The 25,064-nt window shown below is 43.6% G+C and overlaps 1 protein-coding gene across 1 annotated transcript in view; it reads right to left on the bottom strand.

Annotated features, from left to right (window-relative positions):
* The window catches only part of ATXN10 (ataxin 10), a 165,474-nt gene that overhangs the window by 108,595 nt on the left and 31,815 nt on the right, over positions 1-25,064 (bottom strand). The window contains exons 4-5 of the mRNA XM_040637707.1: positions 16,453-16,549; positions 13,913-14,071 (exon numbers count right to left, since the gene is read on the bottom strand). Coding sequence (XP_040493641.1) covers positions 13,913-14,071; positions 16,453-16,549 — 256 coding nt within the window. The remainder of the gene's footprint in view (positions 1-13,912; positions 14,072-16,452; positions 16,550-25,064) is intronic.

Below are 25,064 nucleotides of genomic sequence, written 5' to 3'. Positions count from 1 at the left end.
TGGTTAATTTTTTCTATTGATTTCTGTTTCCTGTGTCACTGTTTTTGGCCCTGATCTCGTCTCAATTGCTTCTTTCTGCTAACTCAGGTTTTTCTGCGCTCCCGTCTATCTTCACGAAGTAGAGCCTTCTTCACGGAACTCACTGCTTAGACCTTTCTCCTCTTCTGGCAGAAACATTTAAAGCTATGCATCTCCCTCCAAGCACTGCTTTAGCTTCAGCCACAGATTCTGTATTTTCATTATCCTTCGGTTCAAAAGACTCTCTAATGTGCCCTGTGATTTCTTCTTTGACAAACTGATTCTTTAGATGAGCTAATGTCCAAAAACTTGGCATTTTTCTCAGTATCATCTGATAATGGTTTTCTAATGGAAGGTCACCATAGTCAGAGACCACACACACTGTATGTTCTCCATCCTTTTTGTATATTTACTGAGACTTTTTCCATAGCCCAGATTACGGTCGATCTTGGTGAACATTACACATGCCGCTGAAAAGAAAGTGGATTTTTCAAATGCTGAGATAATGCTCTACAACATCACTCGGGGAAGACGGTTCTGAGATCAACTATGTCTACGCGGACGTTTGTGTACTCCAGTCAATGGTGAAAATCTCCCAGCTATCACTTCCAGGCATAATGGACTAACGATTTACCCTCCTACCTCAAACAACTATAAAAGCAGGCAAAATATATGAAACAACAGTTTTCAGATAATGGACAACAGACCCAAGTCAATCAGGTTGTGGGAATAAAGGGCACTTCAGCGAATTTCCTCTTAAACAAACAAAATATTCTAATACGTGTGTGATAAATGTGACTTGATCAGTACGTGTGTAAAATCCTCAAGGCCTAACAGCAGATGGAGACACACTCAGAGAAGGAGGGAGTGAGTGTCACACAGTGGAGGGTGTGTTCAAGAGGTGGAACCTGAGTAGAATAAGGTTTCCAGGTACGTGGGGCGGTGAGGGTGAAGGCGACAGGGAAGGGCAGAGGGGAGACGGGTCACAGCCGCTCTGCTGCTCGGCTGCTGTGACCGTCAGCCGCACCTGGAACAGAAAGGAAACTGGACCCACACTTTGACCTTTATGCCAAGAAAAAGTGCAAGCAGGTCAAACACCTACACCTCGAAACCGAAATGACGCAACATCGGACGAGAACCTCAGCAGGATAAAGATGTTTATAGCTCGTACCAAAGATCTACAGGACATAAAAAAGACTGACAAGTTCATCTACTAAAACATCCAAAATGTTTGTATTTAAAAAAAAAAAAGCCCCATGCAAAGTCAACAAAGAAGTGAGAAAAAATATTTGCATTTTATTTCACACAAAGAACTACTGGCCGTATTTAGAAAATATTCCTCCATACAGATGAGGGTAAGACTGACATCCAAATGGAAAAATGGGAAAAGGAAATGAGAAGGTACATTAAAAAAAATGGGCTCTTCAACATATAAAACAATGCTCAACCTCATAACAAGAAAAATAGAAAATAAAACATCGTAATGATACTGTTTCAAACCCTGGAGACTGAAAACCCAGCCCTCAGACAGCACGCTCTGTTAGCATTGAGAGGAAACCAGGTCCTCTCCAATGGCCAGGAGGAGTATATATTGGTACAAAAGCTATGAAGGACTACTTGGCAGTATTTGTTAAAATATAAAAAAGCATGTTCCCTTTGACCTAGCGATCGCACTTATGAGTTATTAGACCATCGCACCTGCCCACGTGCAACATGACATACGTATGCACAAGGCTAGTCCCTACCACATTCCGTAGTTATGGAACACTGGGAACCTAACTGTTTAGCAATAAGGAACGGATTAAATAAATCACAGTATATTCATACAGCAGAATATAAAGAGAAAATTCTTTATATACTTATACAGAAAGATCTCAAAAATATCCTATTTGGTTAAAAAAGCAAGAGGCTCAGGGGTGTGTGGGTGGCTCAGTCAGTTAAGTGTCCCATTCTTGGTTTAGGCTCAGGTCATGATTCCAGGGTCTGGGGATCGAGCCCCTTATAGGGCTCTGTGCTTGGCATGGATTCTGCTTGAGATCTCTCTCCTTCTCCCTCTGCCTCTCCCCCTGCTCACACACACTCTCTCTCTAAATAAATAGTAAATAAAAAATATATATATATATATATATATATATAAATTAAAAAAAAAAAGCAAGAGGCTCAACAGTGTGTTGAGAAGCAAGCAAGCAGCTCACCTGCTCAGGGGACGGGGCTGGAAGAACTAGGGGGATGGCAGGGAGGGAAACTAAGCTTTCTGATACTTGAACCATATGAATACATTATCTATCAAAGAATTAAATATGTAATTTAAGCATATCCTGGGAAATTATCCCAAGTTTATTTCTGCTTCGTAGACATCCTGCTAGGGAGTGAAAGCATGGCCGTCTCTGGGTGGGACATCATCTGGGGCCCCGGCAGCTCGGTGGAGAACTCGGGTATGTTTCATCTTACCGGAAGCTATTTCTGGGCAGACAAAGCTCAGCCATTTCTCTAAAGCAACTTAATAATAAATCTCTGCATGTCTTCTCGAACAGATAAAAACAGAAACACAAGATGAAGTCACTTCACATCCCTTCACGGCAATGCAGTGACACAGTGGTTCAGGTCACCTAAGATCCTGGTCAAAAATCTAATCACTAGGGGCGCCTGGGTGGCGCAGTCGTTAAGCATCTGCCTTCAGCTCAGGGCGTGATCCTGGTGTTCTGGGATCGAGCCCCGCATCAGGCTCCTCTGCTAGGAGCCTGCTTCTTCCTCTCCCACTCCCCCTGCTTGTGTTCCCTCTCTCACTGGCTATCTCTGTCAAATAAATAAATAAAATCTTAAAAAAAAAAAAATCTGATCACTAAAATGCAGTCCTCACCACTTCCTGCAGAGAGACTGCACGCACAACAGACCACACAGTGCCAGGACGCCTCTCCCTTCCCCAGGGGGCTAACGCCATGCCCTCTCCTGACCCAAGCCGCCCTTAACTCGGGAGTTTCAGCCTCCCGGTCTCTGGAAACTTCCCCCACTCCCCACACCTGGCAAACTCCCAGCCACAGGTTTCCACGGCACCCTGTGCTTTGTCTTCTGGAACTTCCGCGCCGACTGCCCTATATCACATCACCACTTAGATGCCCAGCGGGCATCTTAAATTCAACATGGCCCCAGTAGAACTCTTTATCACTGCCACCCAACCACCTTACCAGCCAACAAGCCCAGAACCTGGCCTGTTCTCCCAACCTCACCCCACATATCCAATCCCACATGAAGCCTCATCTGCTCTCCCAAGAGAGCACAATCGATCTGCACGCTTCTCTTCATCCCCACTGCTGCTCCCTCATCCAAGCTGCCTCGGCCTCTTACCTAGAGGACTACAGCTGCCTCCATTCTGTCCCCCCCTCCCCTATAGCTCAGCCTCTGCCCAGTGGCCACAGGGATCTTTTAACACGCAAACCAGGGGGTGCTTGGGTAGGTCAGTCGGTTGAGTGACTCTTGGTTTCGGCTCAGGTCATAACCTCGGGATCATGGCACGGAGCCCCATGTCGGGCTCCGTGCTTGGTGGGGAATCTGCCCACCCCACCTCTGCCCCTCCCACCACTCATAAGCACACTCTCAAATAAAATAAATAAATAAATAAATAAATAAATAAATAAATAAATAAAATGCAAACCAGGTCCGGTGCACACACTGCTCAGAAATCTCCGATCATCTCCCATCGCACAGAGAATAAACCAACCACCTCTTCCTGGTTTGCAAAGCCCAATGTAACTGTCCTCCAGCCACCACCCCCAGACTGCGACTCCGGCCCATTCCGCTGAAACCACCCTGGGCCCCCTGTCCTGCAGCGGAGGCCCCTGCTGGGGATTCTTCGTACTCCGGGTATTCACTGCTCCATGTTCTTCCCAACCCTTCTCCACCTTTACCCACAGGTCATCCAAAGGCTGGGGAGTGTGTTCTCAGCTCAAATGACACCACCTCAGGAAAGGCTTCCTTGATCTCCCAATTTCAAAGCAGCACCAGCTCCTCCAAGCCCCATCACCCCACTGGAGTACTTTGTCAAGATCAAATGCTCTTTCTTGTTTTTCTTTATGGTCTGTCTCCCACACCAAGCATATTTAAATTACTACTAATAAAACAGCAAACACTATATACTGTTTACTGTGAGCCAAACACCACTCTAAGGAACAGCTTAGTACATAAAACATGGTGTGTACTTTTCTTCAAAGCATTCGTCTGGCACATTATACATTTATTGGGGAGGGGGGTTGCTCATTATCTGTCTCTCACTAACACACCATGTCTGAATTTTGACTCTCCAGTGCCATGAACAGTACGGGCACACTTCAAACAATCGGTGATCGTGACTAAATTAGTTTATGTAAAAGTGAGCATTTGTAAGTTTTCTGAGTTTCCTACAAGCCTGCGCAGGATAGGAGTGGTTTCTACCTCACGAGTTCTCCAAGATAAAAGCGCATCGGATCCTCAGGAAAAGGGCAGTTGCTCCTTGCACGGAGTCCAAAGCCCCTCGTCCTGTACCACAGGGGACAGCCCTCTCCGCGGCATCCTTGCGGCAGACCCGAGATGAGTCAGAGTGGAGCTGCTCCGGCACCGCTCCTCGGCATGAGCCAGGCCCCGAACCAGGGAGATACACGGGGGAACTCTGATCGCCAGATCGACTCAGGAGAAACTATGATGAGAACCTACAGAGGCACAGGTGGACTGCTCATTTTTCAGTTTCTTTGCATTTTTGAGTTACTCAGGTAAGTACTGGGCTGCAATGACATCAAGCTCATACTCACTGGGTACCAGTCAGATGCAAAACCTTATGCTTTGAAAGTCACCAGAACTGAATACTGGTTCATCCGCTTTAACCAGAAATAATTAAAAAGGCAAACCCATCAGAGCCAAGGGCAAAAATGGTATCTTCCTGAGATGCTACATAGAAGAGGGTGTGGAAGAAGTACCGCCATTCAAGGCTCAGAGCGACTGCAAGACGGACAGCGCTGTTAGCCAACACTCCTGGCGCCAAACCAACCACTCGAGTGAGTTTCCTTCCGTACGCCTTTCAACACATGGGACGTGAAGTTCAAAAGCCTGGAAACGTCTAACCTAAATCAGTCTCTTTATCTGAGAAGTAAGGACATGCGGAAAGAGAGGCCCACAGAGGCTGAATGTCCTGGGGAAGGTCCCCCCCGTCACCTAAAAGTCAAGACGAGTGCCCCATCTCTGACTTCCGTGGCTGCTCTGAAAATGCTCCACTTTATAGAACTTGTCCGTTGCTCAAGCAGCCCTTCTGGAAAGAAGTTTCAGAGGAACTTAGGGTCTGGTTCTTCGTGTCACCTTCAGTTCAAAATGATCAAGGATAAAATTCCTCCGTTCTTTTTTTTCTTTTTAAAGATTTTATCTTTAATTAACCTCCACACCCAACATGGAGCTTGAACCTATGACCCAGAGATCAAGAGTTGCACACTCCACCGACTGAGCCAGCCAGCCGCCCCCTCCATTCTTTTTTTTTTCCATTCAACAAAGAAGAAACGTCCACTACTGAAGATAGCGGCATTTTTACTTTAACTATTTGGAAGACAAGAATAACTGTCACTCACATTCAATTTACACAAAAGGCAGAACAAAGCACTCTGGGTGGACATCCATGCGAACAACTGGAATTCGGTGCTATGCCACCTTATGGGGTAACACTTAGCGGAGAATACCGATGGCAAAAACACACAAAGCAACGAGGATGAGGTGCTGACGGGAGGGAGACTTTCTCTTGGAACTGGAAAGTGGTAACTGCACGGCTGTAAATCATGGGTGAGTTTGTGTTAGCTGCTGAGACTGATTTCTAGATGTAATATATTCCCCACCCCAGTGTGTTGCGTAAAGTTACAAGTAAAATTCTCAACTTCCACTCAGAATTCACTGCACTTATTTTCTTACCAAACATCTGCTCAAGGGAAACCAAAGACGAAGACAAGAGACCCGATCACATTCAATGTTTTCTAAGTTAACAAACTTTAAATTTGTGATTAAATTCTTTTGCAGAACAACCATCTCTGTCAATTCAGAAATTCTATGGTGGTACTGTGTGAGGGAGATAGGGTCCCACTAATCTGAAACCTAAAATGCCACAAGGACATCTAGAGACCGTAAGACTCAAATAACACTCCAAACTTCATGGAAAGTAGAACAAGTGGTCTTGGGGGAGGGTCACAAATCTATTCTAGCAAAGGCAGAAGCTGGTGTAGAAGTGGCATCAGAGAAACAGATTGATTTTACAAAAAGAAAAAACTAGAAATGTGATCCGTTTGCTAAGTCCTGAATTTCTCTCTCTCTCACACACACACACACACACACACACACACACACACACACACACACGCTGAATTCTCTCCCTCTGTGTGCATGAGGGCCACAGGTTTGCTTCATCTACTGCTTTCTGTTTCTGGTGCCAAAATTGACTCATGCAGGCAGTCAGAGGCAAAACTCCTGAGTGTAATCTTGAAATTCATCATTTAAATGTGATTACAGAAAAGCTAACATTCACAAACCAAGTTGTTGATGCCAACGCACTGACCACATTTTTACATCATTTTCCATACTGGCTAAAACCCAAAATGCACAAAGGTCCGTCTTTCCATCTCCTTCTTTCTCTCAATCTTCCTCATTTATCACTGGTGTTAAAGCATGAGGACAGTTACAGACAGATTAATTATCATCCGCAATGCAGTGTTTCTACGCCATGTAAAAGGTGCTAAAAGCCATCTCTACGCTTCAAGGAGCACACGTTAAAAAAAAAAATACCAAGATCAGTATGTCGTTAGTAAATGGAGGTATTCCTGAAGTGAAGGTTTTAGGGAAATCTTTTTCAAATGAGAGCCATGTATTCTTTCCATGTCCATAAAAGCATACAATGTCAAAGCTACACTTACGAATAAAACAGATTTCAGTGACTGTGAAAATCTAGAAAATTCTTTCACACTTCACTAATTAAATGAAGACTCTGATTTAAACACGCTCCAGAAAATGGATGCCGCTGTCCTATTCTGATTTCTGGGAAATCCAACCCACAGCTGCTTCCTACAACAATCTCGGCAAAGCTCTCAGAGCCGCTACAGAAAGTAACCTGACAGGTAAATAACCTCTTCAGGGGGTCGAATGTGAGTAACATAAGGCAGAAAATTCTACTAGAAAACAAATGAGTTATAATCTCTGACAAAGGTGTCACAGAAGCCAGGGTCTCCCAGGCACCTTTACTGGGCTGTGGGATTTAGATGAATTCAAACACCCAAACCCAACCCTTGGATTCATCCCGGGTTATCTAAGAGTACGAAAACATCTTTCACACCTACGAACAAAAGGAGCAAACATTTTTAGAAGGACATTATCCCAATAACTCCAGTGCGCCCACACTTTCCTGTGTCTCTGGTGTACCTAAACAAAAAGACCCGGTTATTGAAAACTTACATTTGTTCCTTTCCAAGAAAAGACACCAAACCCATGAATTCGTACAGCATCCAGTTTTGTACCCTTTGTCAGCTATCCCATAATGTTAGCAGGTGGGAGGGCAAAGAGTGGGTGCTCTCTAATTTTCAGAGGTGGGTTCATATTTAACAGTAAAAAGTAACAATTTTGTTGGAAGCCTCTGGACGCTGGCGTAACTTGTGTTACTGCGTCTCAGTGCACCATGCTTCGCGGAGAAGGCAAACTGAAGGTTTGTGGCAAGCCTGTGTCTGCAAGTCTGTTGGCACCAGCTCTCCAACATTTGCTCACCTCCTGTCTCTGGTCACATTCTGGTCAATCTCACAATATTTCAAACTTTTTTATTATTATATTTATTATGATGACCTGTGATCAGTGATTATCATTCACTGAAAGTTCAGCTGATGGGTTAGCATTTTGTAGCAATAAAGTGTTTTTAAGTTAAGGTACGTACACTATTTTTGTAAGATAAAGTGCTATCACACCACTAAATTAGACTATAGTGTGAACGTAGCTTTTATGTGCGCTGGGAAACCAAACATTTCATTTGACTCTCTTTACTCCTGCGTTCGCTTTACTGCAGTGGTCTGGAACTGAACCTGCAAGATCTCTGAAGTATGCCTGTATTTTGGGATCCCATTTTTGCTTAGCAAATGCAGAGTTCCTCTCACACAATTTGAAGCGTCACCATTGCGTGGCGGAAGACATCAGCTGTTACCAGTACTTCCCATCCTTCTTCCTGCCTACCTCCACTGCTGACGTCTGAGAACTCTAACTTGAGCTCTTCTGAAGTGGATTTCATCTTTTGCCCTTTACTCCATGCTGCCAGAAAATCGCCAGTGACCTAAGATACTTCAATGAAACAGAATTCGGCTACAGAAAATTTTTCCAAGCAAGCAGACGCTAGTGATTCATCCATTGTGTTTATGAAACATCAGCATCTGGAGGCAGGTAATCTAAGTCAAGCACGATATCATACTACTTTCATGCACGAACTTGTGTTTGCGTGCAAATGTAATTCAAATGCAAATAAATGTTCGGAAAAATAAATAATTTAAAAATTAGGTATAATTTCAATAGAACAATAAAGTTTACATTGAAAGAGTCCCAAACTGAGAAAGCTGATCCCTCGCCTTTGAAAGGTAAGTGGCACCACTGGCAGCTCAAGGCCCCCTGCGCAGACACAACCTGTACCCTGAACGCATTGACCACTCCGTGAAAACACGCACAAAAATAGATCCTCAGGGAAACGGGAACACGGCGAAGAACACAACATCTTTGGTGATTTTTACAATGATGAAAGGGCCAATTCCTCAAGACGTAACAATTACAAACATAAATGTGTACCTAACCACAGAGCCTAAAAATAAGATGCAAAGCCCAACAGATCTGACTGGAGAAAAAGAAAACAGTCCACTTCCAGTAATGAGTGGAACAGGTGGACGGAAGACCACCAAGAAACAGAAGGCCCAACAGGCGTCTATACGGCACCAAAATCTGAAGCCCCAATACTCTCAATGCACGTGGGACAGTCTCCATGACAGACCAGGTGCTCGGCCATTAAACATGCTTCAACAGATTTAAAAACTAAAAGTGGAATTTTACAAAGTGTGTTTCTCTGACCACAGTGGAATGAAACTAAAACTCAGCAGCAAAAGGAAATTCAGGAAATATACAAATAAGGGAATTTGAAATATGGTTATATAAATAACCAACAGGTCAAAGAAAAAGGTCATAAGGGAAATTCGATATGATTTGAGATGGATGAAGATGAAAATACATGAGATGCAGCTCTTACAAAGAAATTTATAGATATAATACATAAAAAAAACCCTCTCATAAATAACCGAATCATCTAGTTTCTTAAGAAACTAGAAAAAGAGCAAACTAAACCCAAATGGAGAAGGAAGGATAAATAAGGATCACAACAGAAATAAAGGAAACCCAGAATAGAAAATGAATGGGGGGGGGGATCAATGAAACCACAAGTTGGTTCTTCGAGAAGATCAAAACCCTGACAAATCTTAAGCTACAAGCAAAACACAGGCTAAAATAAGTAAAATCAGGAACAAAGAGGAAACATTCCTACCAACGTCATGTAAATAAAATGGGATTCTAAGGGAGTACTATGAATAACTATGTGCCAACATATCAGACTGCCTGGGCCAAGAGGACAAATTCCGGGAAAGACACAAACCAGTGAGACTGACCCAAGAAGAAGTAAGCCATCTCAACAGTCCTATAATAGCAGAGACTGGATGCATCATCCAAAAACGTCCCACAATGAAAAAAAGCCCAAGGCCAGATGGCTTCACTGGTGAATTCTACCCGAATATTTAAAGAAAAATTAACACCAGTCCTTTGCAAACTTTCCCCCCAAATAACAAAAAACAGAAACATAAGAGAAGGGAACAACTCTCAACTCATTCCGTGACGCAAGTGTTAACCTGATACCAAAACCACACAAAGGCATCACGAAAAAAGAAAACTACAGCCCAATATGCCTTATCAACACAGAAACAAAAGTCCCTAACAAAACATGAACAAGCCATATCCACAACATATAAAGATTATATACCATAAGCAGGTGGGATTTACCCCACAAATGACAAGCTGGTTTATTTTTTTTTATAATAATATTTTTTTTATTATGTTAGTCACCATACAGTACATCCCTGGTTTCTGATGCAAAGTTCGATGATTCATTAGTTGCATATAACACCCAGTGCACCATGCAATACGTGCCCTCCTTACTACCCATCACCGGCCTATCCCATTCCCCCACCCCCCCTTCCCTCTGAAGCCCTCAGTTTGTTTCTCAGAGTCCATAGTCTCTCATGCTTCATTCCCCCTTCTGATTACCCCCTCTTTCTTTATCCCTTTCTTCTACCGATCTTCCTAGTTCTTATGTTCCATAGATGAGAGAAACCATATGATAATTGTCTTTCTCTGCTTGACTTATTTCACTTAGCGTTATCTCCTCCAGTGCCGTCCATGTTGCAGCAAATGTTGAGAAATCGTTCTTTTTGATAGCTGAGTAATATTCCATTGTATATATGGACCACAACTTCTTAATCCAGTCATCTGTTGAAGGGCATCTCGGCTCCTTCCACGATTTAGCTATTGTGGACAATGCTGCTATGAACATTGGGGTGCATATGGCCCTTCTCTTCACTACGTCTGTATCTTTGGGGTAAATAGCCAGTAGTGCAATGGCTGGATCAATTTTTTATTATATTATGTTAGTCACCATACAGTACATCCCTGGTTTCTGATGTAAAGTTCGATGATTCATTAGTTGCGTATAACACCCAGTGCACCATGCAATACGTGCCCTCCTTACTACCCATCACCGGTCTATCCCATTCCCCCACCCCCACCCCTCCCCGGGCCCCACACAAACAGTCCTTAAATTTGTATGGAAACAGAAAAGGCCCCGAATCTCCAAGGAACTGTTGAAAAGGAAAAACAAAGCTGGGGGCATCACAATGCCGGATTTCGAGCTGTACTACAAAGCTGTGATCACAAAGACAGCATGGTACTGGCACAAAAACAGACACGTAGACCAATGGAACAGAATAGAGAACCCAGAAATGGACCCTCGGCTCTTTGGGCAACTAATCTTTGATAAAGCAGGAAAAAACATCTGGTGGGAAAAAGACAGTCTCTTCAATAAATGGTGCTGGGAAAATTGGACAGCTACATGCAAAAGAATGAAACTTGACCACTCTCTCACACCATACACAAAGATAAACTCCAAATGGATGAAAGACCTCGATGTGAGACAGGAATCCATCAAAATCCTAGAGGAGAGCATAGGCAGCAACCTCTACGACATCAGCCACAGCAACCTTTTCATGACATATCTCCAAAGGCAAGAGAAACAAAAGATAAAGTGAACTTGTAGGACTTCATCAAGATAAAAACCTTCTGCACGGCCAAGGAAACAGTCAAAAAAACTAAGAGGCAGCCCACGGAATGGGAGAAGATATTTGCAAATGATACTACAGATAAAAGACTGGTATCCAAGATCTACAAAGAACTTCTCAAACTCAATACACGAGAAACAAATCATAAAATGGGCAGAAGATATGAACAGACACTTTTCCAATGAAGACATACAAATGGCTAACAGACACATGAAAAAATGTTCAAAATCATTAGCCATTAGGGAAATTCAAATCAAAACCACACTAAGACAAGTTGGTTTAAAATAAAACAAAATTAGGGGCGCCTGGGTGGCTCAGTCGGACTCCTGATTTCAGCTCAGGTCATGATCTCAAGGTTGTGAGGTTAAGCCCCCCACTGGGCTCCATACTGAGCACGGAGTCTGCTTGAGATTCTCTCTCCCTCTCCCTCTCACCCTCCCCACACACATGCGCACACTCTCTCTCAGAAAAAAAAGACAAATAAAACAAAATTAATCACCAAATATACTATAGTAACAGGATAAAGAACAAGAACCTCAACAGATACAGACAAAGCACTTGATAAAATCTAACAGCTTTCATGATAAAAAAAAAAAAAAAGACATTCAACAAACTGGAGTAAGTAGAAGAAAATTCCTCATCCTGAAGAAGGTAACTACGGAGAACCATACTTCACATTCAGTGGTGAAAGACTGACAGCCTTCCGCCTTAATTCAGGAGTGAGACACAGCGGTCTGCTCTTCACATCCACTCAGCATTGTACTAGTAAGAAAAAGAAAGAAAGGCAACCTGACCGGACAGAAAAAAGTAAAACTATCTATTTGCAGGTGGCATGATCCCGTATAAAGAAATTCCTAAAAAAAAAAAAAAAAAAGACACAAAAACTATCAGAACTGATAAATGAGTTCAGCTCAGGTTGCAGGATACAAAATCAACATACAAAAATCAACTGTATTTCTATATACTTGCCATTAACAATCCATGGATGAAATTAAGAAAACAATTCCCCTTAAATTGCATCAAAAATAAAATACTTAGAATTAACTGAACTAAAGCTATGTAAGACTCGTACACGAACACACTACAGAACTTCATTGAAGAAATGAATGAGGCCTAAATAAATGGAAAGATACCCCTACACATGGACTGGAAAACTTAGTCTAGTTAAAATGGCAGTATTCCTCAAATTCATCTACGGATCCATGTTTTGTCTACCAAAACTCTAGCTGCTTCTCGGAACAAACTGAAAAGCCGATCCTACAATTAATATGTAACACAAGGGACCCAGAACAGCCCAAAAAAATTCTGAAAAAGAACAAGTTGAAGACTTACAGTTCTGATTTAAGACTTACACAAAGCTACAGTCATCGCGACAGTGAGGTACTGGCATCAAGAGAAAACAGAATCCAAACAAAATCAAAACACACAAAAAAATCAAAAAGCCTGAACAGAGCCTCGGGGAACTGTGGGGCAACAACAAAAGACCAAGGTTGGTGTCATCAGAGTACAGGGACTGCTCGGAGGCCCTGTGGCCTCCCACACACGCACACAGGCCATGTGGACAAGAGCACAACAGCCTGTGATCCTCCCAGAACCCAAGGATAGGAGGCCTAAGGCCTCTGAGGCGGTCTCCTTCCTGCCCCGTGGGAGGCTGCCCGGGACAGTCAGATGAGATGTCCTTCTGATGAGATACGGAGCTGTCTGCCCACCCCCTCAGAATGTGCAACTGCTTCAAGCAACAGGACATCTCCCTACGATCATCCCAGTCTTCCGGCCCCTTGTCAGCACGTGGGATGAGATCAAGGCTTCTCCTTTTCCCCTTCCACAGAAGTAACAAACTGTCTAAATCTAACAGTGGCTTGTTGTGTCTTTACTGATTACGGTCAGCCTCAGCCTTGGCCTTCCACAGCCTGACAGGGAGGCCCCGAAGGAGAGGCTGAAAAAGTATTCAAACAAATAATGGCTGGAAACTCCCCAAATTCGGCAACATAAACCTACAGATTCAAGAAGTCGAGAGAACCCAGACAGGATATGCCCAAAGAGATCCACGCCAAGACATCATAATTAAACTTCTGAAAAGACAAAGAAGAATCTTAAAAGCAAGCGGAGAGAAATGAAGCATTATGTACAAAGGTGGCAGACAGACGGACAGGACAGTCTGAACGACAGTAAATATCTCATCTGAAGAGAAGCCCACAAGACACTATCCACGTCCAACCCTGAAAGAACCACCTGGTGCAGCCACAGCCGTCCCATCTGGACGCCCCAGAAGGGCTGCGTGTTCTCAGGCGGTGTCCCAGTCCTCGCTACCTCACAAAATTCCAGACTTGCACCTCACTTCCCCTTTCCCAAACCTCCAGGTGCTGCCGAGACACTTTTCTTATTCTGTCAACATATTAAGTTTTAACTTATTGTTCAATTATGAGAACTCAAACTCTTACTCAGCAAGGAAAGTGATCTGTTAGAATGTTCTCAGGCAATCAAGTTTCTAACCCGATACTTACGGCCATTCTGACTCAGGCTGCTTTTGGTGAGCTTCAATGACATCGATGGCAATGTTCAAATTTTCTTCCAGTTCCTTCATTCTTTCAGAATTCAGGGATGTGAACAAAATCATTGACGAGTAGGCAACAATTTTTTTGTCTGGATGATTTAAGCAAGACCTTCCAAATAAAGAAATGAAAGTGTGAGCCCCAGTCAGCAATACGATAAAATATGATTATGATGCACACATAATAATCATCCCATTAACAAATTCAGTGCCTACTGATGTTTCTAAGGATTTAATGAAGTACAACACTTTGAAACAAGCAATATAAGATGAGTCACAACACAAAGCATCCAATATTAAAGATGCAGCTGACTTATGACTCAAAAGCAAATTCCATCTGATTAAAGAAAGATAAAATGATTACATTTATAAAACATTAAAATGTTCACTCTTGTTAGAAAACAAAAATCACAGGCAAAACATGCTCCATTGTTAACGACAGGCACTCCTTCACTAGTTACGAGGGACAGAATGTTTAGAGGCAAGATGGTATCCTGGCAAGAAAGAGAGAGAAGGTGGAGGCAAGAGCCCAGTGGGAGTCCTGCTTCACCCACCCATCAGCTGTGCGATCTCAGGAAGGTCACTGACTTATCAACTGTCAGTAATATTGTGGGGCTGGCAGGATTTGTTTCTTCAGTTAAACTTCGTAATACTCTTCTGCAGGAAGTATTATTCTTAGATTACAGACAAAGACTGTGTGGACTTTACTTGCCCAAGGGCACAAAGCCAGTGCATCCCAAGCTGGAATTCAAATTTGGTTATATTTGTCTCACAGACACAGGTGGAGTGAAGTCAAATAACCTCTTTCCGTGTGTTTTCTGATATAAAAATGGAATACAGTGACTTCCTTGGCCTATGTCACGGGGCTTTCAGTGAGGATCAGATGTGATGCTATCAGTAAAACCACCGTGGAAACTGTCATGACTTCTCCGACCTCCCTGTTGAAGGGCCTCTCCTCTGTGTTTCTGTGACGTCTGGAGTGACCCTCACTGTGTCCGGCCACACACTACGGTGTGCTCACCTATTCCTTTACTTCCCCCACCAAAACCTTTTGGGAAGTAATAAACATATCTGAATTACCCATATTCCACTTACCTAGCTCAGAACCTCACAGATAGTAGGTATTCAGAATGTTCTAAAGGAATGTATTTTCAAGAATAAGTAATTTCTCTTTCTATAGCTTGAATTCCACGATTCTTTCCCTCCACTTAAGCTTAATTATCATTAATCATAAAGATTTTATGCCTCCAACTCTAATTATCCACAGGAATTTGAGAGCCAGTTATAGACTCAGTGAACCATATCTGTTTACGTAAAGTTTATCTGATCCGAACATCACCCTTCACACACACAACCCAGAACCCTCTACCACCAGGGAAGGCGGCAGAGACTTCAGGCAGCTGCTATCTAAGCAGGTGCAGCCTTTGGGCCCAGACAGCAGCTACGCCATTTACCAGCAGTGTCAGGTCCCCCGCCTGTCCCAAAGGGGACAGCACCGCCTGCCCTGCAGGGCTGCTGACCAGGACAGAGACAATGTGCAGAGAACGTCCAGCCCAGGGCTAATGAACAACAACTCCTACTCTACTGCTTACACTGTTGCCACAACCAAAGATACCCCACTCGCCGGCATCACAGCCTGGATGAGAAGCCAGGCCTCCCACTCACAGACAGTGCCTCTCCTATTACCTAGCCTGCCTCTGCTACCTGCGCCCTTTTTATCTCCATGCTCGACTTCTCACAAACCAGCAAAGCTGGCCAAAACAAAACAATGACTCACCAGGAAAAGCACCACAAACCCATCTAGACATATTGGTTATTCGCACCTTACAGCTTTCCAGATCTACCAAAACACACAGCCTTGGGCCCACCAGGCATATGAGAAGTGCTCGACAGGGACGCCTGGGTGTCACAGTCAGTTAAGCATCTGACTCTTAATTTCGGCTAAGGTCATGATCTCAGGGTCATGAGTTCAGGCTCCACGCTGAACATGGAGCCTGCTTGAGATTATCTGTCTCCCTCTCCCCTTCCCCCTCTCCCCCAATAAAAAAATAAAAAGAAGTGCTCAGTAAATACATAAATCACTAGTTCATCGCCCATACTTCAGTGAGTTATGGCTTTTTTATTATAAATTTGTTTTCTTATCAATTATGGTAAACTTAGTATTTCTTAATCAAAACTTTTATTTTCTTAAAATACAACTGACATACAATAAAGGGCGTAAATCTTAAGTGTACAGCCCAGTAAATTACTAGATATGACTACACGTCCATAACTCCCAGCCGGATCAAGACACAGAACACTCCCAGAACCCCAGGAGACGCCCTCATGACCTCTCCTGGCTCGTACAGAACCTGCCACCACCCACCACCCACCACCTCTCTCCTGAATTCTACGGTCAGAGGTTAGTTTTTCCTGCTTTTGAACTTCATGTAAATGGAACAATGTAACCACAGCCTTTTCAGAAGTCAGAAACCCTTTTATCAATATACTCACAAAAAGAGTTCTGGGAAGGCATGCACCCAAACAATAGACTGGGAATCTTCATTCCGCGAGGCAATGTTGCCTAGAAACTGTAGGCCACAGCGAAAAGCTGAGGATTTATAAAAAGTAAAAAAGATACAATTTTAAAAATGTTTGACACACTGAATAAACATATCTTAATAAAAAAAAAATTCCACATTATTAAACAGGAAGTTTCTCTTAGCTTCTTTACCCATAGACGTCTCTCACTGAAATGAAACTTTGAGCACAACATTAATATTAAAATGCTTTACCAAAGCAATGTACTCTAAAAAAATTAATTAACTTCTTAAAAGACTGTAAATGAACACACAAATATACCTCTAATTTACATTAAATACCACTGATTATGTGTTCCAATCAAGAGAGCTACTCTTAGACTGGATTTTGTAAAATCTAACTTAATGCTTTTAAAACAAACATCTACAACATAAGATTGTAGAAATATTGAAAGTTAAAGGATAGTAAAAAGACATATTAGACAAATACCAGCCTATAAAGGAAGTCATACACTATTTAAAATGGGACGCAGTAAACATTAGGGCAAAAAGCATTATTGGAGATTATTATTAAAAGTCATTTCAGGGGCACCTGGCTGGCTCAGTCAGTGGACCATGCGACTCTTGATCTCAAGGTTGTGAGTTCAAGCCCCACATTGGGTGCAGAGATTACTAAAGAAAATAAACTTTAAAAAAAAAACAAAAAAAAGGCCATTTCTGAATGACTTAATTCACCAGGAAGATATAACAATTTTAAAATACAATTGCCAATAATATGGCCTCCAATATATATATATACACACATAGAAAAAAAACTGACAAAAGCACAGAAGAAAGAGAAAAATCCACAATTAAATTTGGCAGTAGTTATACATCTTTCCGGGAACTTATAAACAAGCAGACAAAAAATTAGTATATTTAAAAGATTTTAATAGCATTTAATAACAACCCAGTTGACAGATTTAGGATATTTCCCCAAAAAAACTGCAGAATATTGGACAAAACCCAGAATGCTGACAACACCCCGTGCTGGCACAGATGCGGAGCAACAGGAACGCTTGTCCACGACTGGTGGGGATGCAAAGGGCGCGGCCACCGTGGAGGACAGTTTAGTTCAGTGGTTTCTTACAAAACTAAACATACTCTTTTGTAACGTACAATCCAATAATCACAATCCTTGGTATTTACCCAAAGTAACTGAAAACTTACGTCCACACAAAACCCTGCACATTAATGTTTACAGCAGCTTTATTCGTAATTGCCAAACGAAAGCAACCAAGATGTCCTTCCGCAGGTGAACAGATACACTGTGGTCCAAGCAGACGATGAAATATTATTCAGCACTCAAAAGAAATGAGTTATCAAACTACGTATGGACACGGAGGAAACTTACACGCACGTTACCAAGTGAAAGAAGTCCATGAAAAGGCCACATACTGTATGATCGCAACTATGACGTGCTGGAGAAGGCAAAACTATGGAGACACTAGAAGCTAAAAAGCTGCCTGGGATGAGGGCGGGGACAGTGACGACCAGAACAGAGGGCTTGAAGGAGGGAAACTACCCTGTGTGACACTATGATGGTGAACGCAAGCCGCTGCACACAGTTTTGTCCAAAACCCCCCCCAAAAAAACAAAAAAAGAATGAACTGTAACGTAAACTATGGACTTGGGGTAATAACACTGTAACAAATGTGTGACAGGTGACCTCTGAACATGTGGGCGTTAGGGGTAACGACTCCACACAGAGTCAAAAATCCACATACGACTTTTGACTCTCGCAAAACTTAACTACAAATGACCTACCGTTGATCAGATTCACTGATAACCTAAATAGTTAATTAACACATATTTTATACATTCTATGTAGTATATACTGTATTCTTACAATAAAGCAAGCTAGAGAATCGTTAAGAAGGAGAAAACCTTCACAGTGCTGCTCTGTAACAAGTCTGCAGGGACGTGGGGCCGAGCAGTTCAGACCCACTGCTCAGGGCCAGCGGTCCCTCTGGTGCCAGACGCTGACAGCAGAAGAAGCTGTGCAGGGGTGGGGGCAGGAGATACACCAGAAGTCTCCGTACCTTCTCGTTTTTGCTGTGAACCTAAAACAGTTCTGAAAAAATAGGCTATTTAAGGGAAAGAGTAACAGCACAACAGAACTGTTTAGTGACCAGAGAAACAGACGCACATGCAACTCCCACCGTAGTGTGAGCCCGTGCGAGTTATCTGACCTTTGTGAGACCCAAGTTCTTCATCATAACCCGTGGACGCTACCCATTTCGTAGAGCTGTTGTAAGGATGACATGGGAACCCAGTAACGGTGCTGAGCGTGCAGCAGGAACAGAGAAAAGGCTCAGCCGGCCACCCTCTTTACTAGCACGTCATATGGACTGGATAAATGCTGGTTTAAAAAGTCCGATTTCCAGATGTTACATGAAAACTCCTGTTTGTTCCCGTTGTCGGAGACTCTAAGTAGACACCCTGAGTGCTTACTGTATAAATCCTTATTGAGAATCCTACTATTGCGACAGGGACTTTCATCCTCATTATAGAGCACAGGAGACCAAGACCCACAGAGGTTATAGTAAGGAACCTGACCAAAGTAACATAATCATAAAGAATTACAATTCTGGATTTCTTCCTGTGATTGTTATCAAACCAACGAGGTAATCCCATGCTTAGCAGAATACCCACTTGGTTTTACACGAAGTTGATTAGGAAAAAAGGAAAAAATTGTTTTCAACTGCAGAATAGGCAGTCTTTCCAAGGACGTACGGCATATAGCAAAACAATACTTCACCACATAATGGAGCAGAAGACAACTCCCAACACATTTTTTTTTTTTTAAGATTTTTTATTTATTTACTCGACAGAGATAGAGACAGCCAGCAAGAGAGGGAACACAAGCAGGGGGAGTAGGAGAGGAAGAAGCAGGCTCATAGCAGAGGAGCCTGATGTGGGGCTCGATCCCGTAACGCCGGGATCACGCCCTGAGCCGAAGGCAGACGCTTAACCACTGTGCCACCCAGGCGCCCCCTCCCAACACATTTTTAAAAACGGATATACAGGGGCACCTGGGTGGCTCAGTCGTTAAGCGTCTGTCTGCCTTTGGCTCAGGGCGTGATCCCGGAGTTCTGGGATCGAGCCCCACATCAGGCTCCTCTGCTGAGAGCCTGCTTCTTCCTCTCCCACTCCCCCTGCTTGTGTTCCCTCTCTCGCTGGCTGTCTCTATCTCTGTCAAATAAATAAATAAAAAATCTTTAAAAAATAAAAATAAAAACTGATCTACAGATAAGGCTCACTTATGGCACCGCAATTACGTTTATACACAATTACTTGGAGGAAATAAGCCCCCAAAATGAAAAGAAAATCCCCACGTTTAAAATTAGAAGCAGACCCTAAACAACCTATGGAGACAGAAAAGAAATCACAATGGAAATACAGTATTTCAAACCAAATGTCAACAAAGATACCAGAAACCAAAGCTTCCAGACGCAGCTAACACAGTACCCAGAGGAATATTTATAGCTTTAATATGCATACTTTAGGAAAGAAGAATGAAGAAAATAAATGAGCTCAGCATTTGCTTGAAGAAATTACAAAAAGATGGGCACCTGGATGGCTCAGTCGTTAAGCGTCTGCCTTCGGCTCAGGTCATGATCCCAGGGTCCTGGTACAAGCTCCGCATTGGGCTCCCTGCTCAGTGGGGAGCCTGCTTCTCCCTCCCCCTCTGCCTGCCACTCCCCCTGCTTGTGTGCTCTCTCTCTGACAAATAAATAAATAAATAAATAAATAAATAAATAAATAAAATCTTTTTTAAAAATTATGAAAATAATAATAAAACAACCCAAAACAATGAAGGAAGAAAATAAAAGAGCAAGAAATTATTAAAATTGAAAGCAGTCATAAATAGAAAATATCAAGATCCAAAATGTGACTCTTCAAAAAGCTCAACACTGACTAATCTCTGGGAAAACTGACCAAAAAGGAGAAGAGGCACGAAGAACAAAGACATGAAATTTTCAGAAATGACAAAGAGGGCACAGCCATGGATCTTGCAGACATAAAAAATAAAAATAAAAAAAAAAGTCAGCAGAAGATATTACAAATACCTTTAGGCCACACTGAAAATTTAAATTAAATGAACGAAACCCTAGAACACGGCTAACAAAAACCGCCTCTGTAAAATATTCAGGGAACGCCTGCAGTCTTATACCACTAACGTCATCAAACCAGCAGTCAAACATTTTCCCACCAAAAAAATAAATAAATAAAAAGTTAAAAAATCCTAGACACAGGCGGCTTTACTGCCCGTTCACGTTCAAGGAAGAAATAACTCCAATTTCCACAAGTCTTCCAAAAACAGAAGGAGAGAGAGTAGACCCTCAAACCAACTCGGTGAGGCTCACGTAACTGTGATACCCGAGTTGAACAAGCACGGCAGGAAAAAGGAAGAGAACAGAATGTAGAAAATATATTTCGAAATGAATCCAGTCATATACAGCATGATGAAGCTAAACTTAGGCCTGCACTGCAAGCTGCTTTAACGTCACAAAGTCAGACTTCGTAACTGACCACATTAACCTACAAAGGGCAGAACCATACGACCATCTCGAACACCGCAGGGAACGTATGTGATGAAATTCAACACCCATTCACACTTTCAAACAACAACCCAAACAACTCTAGGCCACCAAAGACTACAAGAGGGCTTCTTTAACCTAAAAATCAGTATCCAACAAAAAATCTACATCACACATTATAATGAAGAGCCAACTGGAGAGAGAGTTCCTTCTGAAAGGGATGGAGACAGAAATACCTGCTATCACCATTTCTAGTCAATGTTCTACTGAAAATCCAGGCCAATGTGACAAAGGATGGCCAAACACTGGAAAAGAAGACACGAAACTTTTTTCTCCACAGTTGAAGTGTCATTTCTAATGTACACGGGAAGTATTTTTAAGTATATAAGTTGTTTGTTTGAATTAGTAAGAGTCACAAAAGTTGCTGGATGCAAAGTCAATATTTAAAAAGTCAAGGGGCCACCAGGGTGGCTCAGTCAGTCAAGAGTCTGACTTTGGCTCAGGTCATGATCTCAGGATCCTGGGATCAAGCCCTATGTTGGGCTCCCCACTCAGCAGGGAGCCTACTTCTCCCTCTGCCCTTCCTCCTACTTGTGCACGCTCACACTCTCTCTCAAAGAAATAAAATCTTTAAAAAATAAATAAAACCAAAAAATTTAAGAAATTAAAAAGTCAGTAATATTTCCATATACATAGAGAACAAGCAAAAGAAATCAAGAAAGGAGACCATGTATGAAAGCATCAAAAATGCAGCTGAAAGTGACGCTCAGCGCCAGTACAAGAAAAACATTCTAAAACTTGATGGCGTGAAGAGCTACACCATGTTCACAGATTAGAGGAATCGTTTTTCTCCAGAGATCAAATGCAATGCAAGTCTGAATCCCAACAGGGTGTGCATGTGTGTGTACATGGGTGTGTGAGCACGTGCACACGTGTATGTGTATGTGCATGTGTATAATCTTACACATCAGAGGACGTGTATGCTTGCGTGGGTGTCTGTGTAACTTGACCAGATGATTCTAAAACTATCACTACACGAAGGGCCAATAGCCGAGAAGCTGCTGAAAATCACTAGCTAAGAGGATTTGTTTTCACAAAACAGTAAGCAGTCGTAGGTTAAGAGAATGGTACTGGGGCAGGAAGAGATTAATAGACCAATAGACACAAACAAAAAAGAGACTCAGACCTAAACTGGTGAAATTAACAGGAGCTGCGGCAACAGATTATTGAGTACGAAATGGTCTTTTCAAAAAATAACACTGGGACAACTGGGTACCAGTACTGAAAAATGGAAACTGGACTCCTTCCTCACACAACACAGAAAATTCAATTCCAGGTACTAACCTACACTGAAGAAGTAAAAATAGAAAGCTTTTAGAAAAAACACCACAGAATAAAAGGATATTATAAACCAGACACACAAAGTAATACCACAGGAAAACATTAACAAACTAGACTTAATGTTAAAACTAAGAACACCTGAGCGCCCGGGTCACTCAGTCGGTTGAGCGTCTGCCTTCGGCTCAGGTCATGATCCCAGGGTCCTGGGATCCAGTCGTGCATCGGGCCCCCTGCTCAGCGGGGAGTCTGCTTCTCCCTCTCCCTCTGCCCCTCCCCACCCTCTCTCTCAAATAAGTAAATAAAATCTTAAAAACAAAAATGAAAAAAAAAAAAACTAAGAACACTTTCTTTTCTCAAAAGACACCATCAAGAGAGTTTTAAAAACACTATCCGCCGAACAGGAAGAGATACGAACACGTAATAGGAACACGTAAGTGCCATAGGATTTACCCAGAGATTCAAAGATTATAAATCAGTTAAAAAGACAGACAAATCCGATAGAAAAATGCAGGGGGAAGGTTTGAAACACTTAACAAAGATATCCAAAAGGCAAAATACAGAAAGTACTCGACCCCACGGGAAAACCACAAGATTCTATTACACAACCACCGGACTGGCAAAAACCAGTCAGAAGGTAACCAAGCGTTCGTGAGAATGGGGAGCAACACAACCAAAGGGTCTCTCAGGTTCTGCGCATCCCCGAGAGTCCGTGAGCTCCTGCACAGGCTGGGTTTACGATGTTCCCGAGTGGACAGCAGTTACCAGTCGGCGCCTCTCAGCTCCGCGGGAACCCTCCCCTGCCCGCTCTGTGAAAGTGAAGGCGGGCCCTTCCACCGGGTCTCCTGTGTCTGCCAGCAAGCGGCAGGTTCCGCCTCCTCTGTCCACAGAGGCCTCCCGGGAGGCACGCAGGCGCTTGGTTCCGGGCGACCCCTCTGGTGGGGCTTCGGCAGCATGCTGCTTCTCCAGCGCCCGCCTCCTGCAGCGAAGTTTCCCCAGGGATGAGCGACCAACCGGATGTGTCCAGCAGCCAGAAACTTCCTCAAGATGCTTCAAAGCAACCTCCCGGTGAACGACTGCCCCTGCACCCCAGAGGGTGGATTTCCAGCAAGTGCCACCAACACGGCCTCTCAGCGACTTCTCCACCCGAGAAGTGAGCCACGACTAGGCCCTCTCCAAAGACACTTATCTCAGCCCTGGGGGTACTGGCTGCCCGGCATATCTGCAATTCCTGTATTCTCCAGCACGGTCTGTAGTTCTTAGTGGTCAATCCCGTGTTATTTCAAGCCCTTGTGAGAGTCAGTGGTTCTTTACATTCAATTTTCCCTGTTCGAGTTATGGCGTGGTTTCCATCTCCTGGATGTGCCCTCGCTGGCACAGTGATGAAGAAAAGGAAGAGGAGGAGGCAGGATCGGGGAGGCAGGATCGGGGAAGAGAGGGAGGAAGGGGAAGGGGCCCTAGTGGGAACGAGAGAAGAGGGCACCAAGCACGGGCCTTAGAACATGATGATAGCTAAATCAGTCAGGACCAAGTCAGGCAGACCAGACTACTTATTTCAACAAAGAAAAATTAATATAAAGAATTAAACCACAAAGGCAACACTGAGGTAACACAGAGATTACAGCTAACACCCTCGGAACTGAAGGCACAGAGGGGAGCAAGTAAGGTTCTGAGAAGCCAGAGCTGGCAGGGGCTCTGCAGGGCTGGAACCCAGGCCTCGGGGGAAAGGGGCTGCCCAGCTACTGTGGGGGCCTCGGAAGCATGGAGGACACCTCTGAGAGTGGGACTCGGGAACGGCCCCAGCCAGTTGATCACAGTACCCCCGGATGAACACAAGGAGGCTGGAAGCAGGGAGCAGCTGCAGCTTTCCAAGGGAGACACGAATGAGGGGCAAGTCCTGACTTCCCTCCTCCTGCCCGCCAGCCTCCCACTAGCATCCTTTATTAGCTGACCCTAACAGAAAGCAAAGGACAGGTGTGTTTGTGGCCTTCCAGCCCTGGCAACACAATACGAAAACAGAGACAGGGCAGGCTTGAGTTGAATAACGACAGCCTAAGAACCAGAACAATGCGTAGCATTAAGCAATCACTAATGTGATACGGACACGTGATTTTCGTGGATTCTTATTTTATCTTCACAACAAGGCAGACCGCATTATCTACATTTCACAGATGAAGAAATGGAGGCACAGAGTGATTAAATACATCAGCCAAGGTCGACAGCTAGCGAGGGGCCCAGCCAAAACCCGGAGCGGGCTGTATGCCTTCAACACCAGCTCTTAACCAGGGCAGGTGCGCTGAAGAAGCCAGCTAACGTTCGTACGTTCACGTGGGTACAGTGATGCTCATGGGTGAAATACTTAAAATACTTCTGTGCTTTGTGGTAACCAGACACGACCATGAATCCCTGCAGGCCCACCCCTGTCCCAGCCCCTTCCTCAGGACACACCCCATACCTAAAAGGCCACCGCCTGACCGAGCCTCAGCCTCCCAGGGCCATGCCCCAACTATGCCTGGCATGCATGCTGAGGTGTCCACACCCGCACCCTACTGTTTGCTCACTGGGTCTGAAGTGGTTCACATCAGGGCCAGGGCAGCCCATGCAGGCGGAATGGCATGTGATGAGATCCTGAGTGGAAAGAGACCGAGACACTTCTGGGGAACCA

The sequence above is a fragment of the Ursus maritimus genome, unplaced genomic scaffold, assembly GCF_017311325.1.
Source record: "Ursus maritimus isolate PB19 unplaced genomic scaffold, ASM1731132v1 scaffold_21, whole genome shotgun sequence".
NCBI classification, from domain to species: Eukaryota; Metazoa; Chordata; class Mammalia; order Carnivora; family Ursidae; genus Ursus; species Ursus maritimus.
The sequence above is the reverse complement of the archived record's forward strand: the minus strand, read 5'-3'. Positions and strand labels throughout refer to the sequence as shown.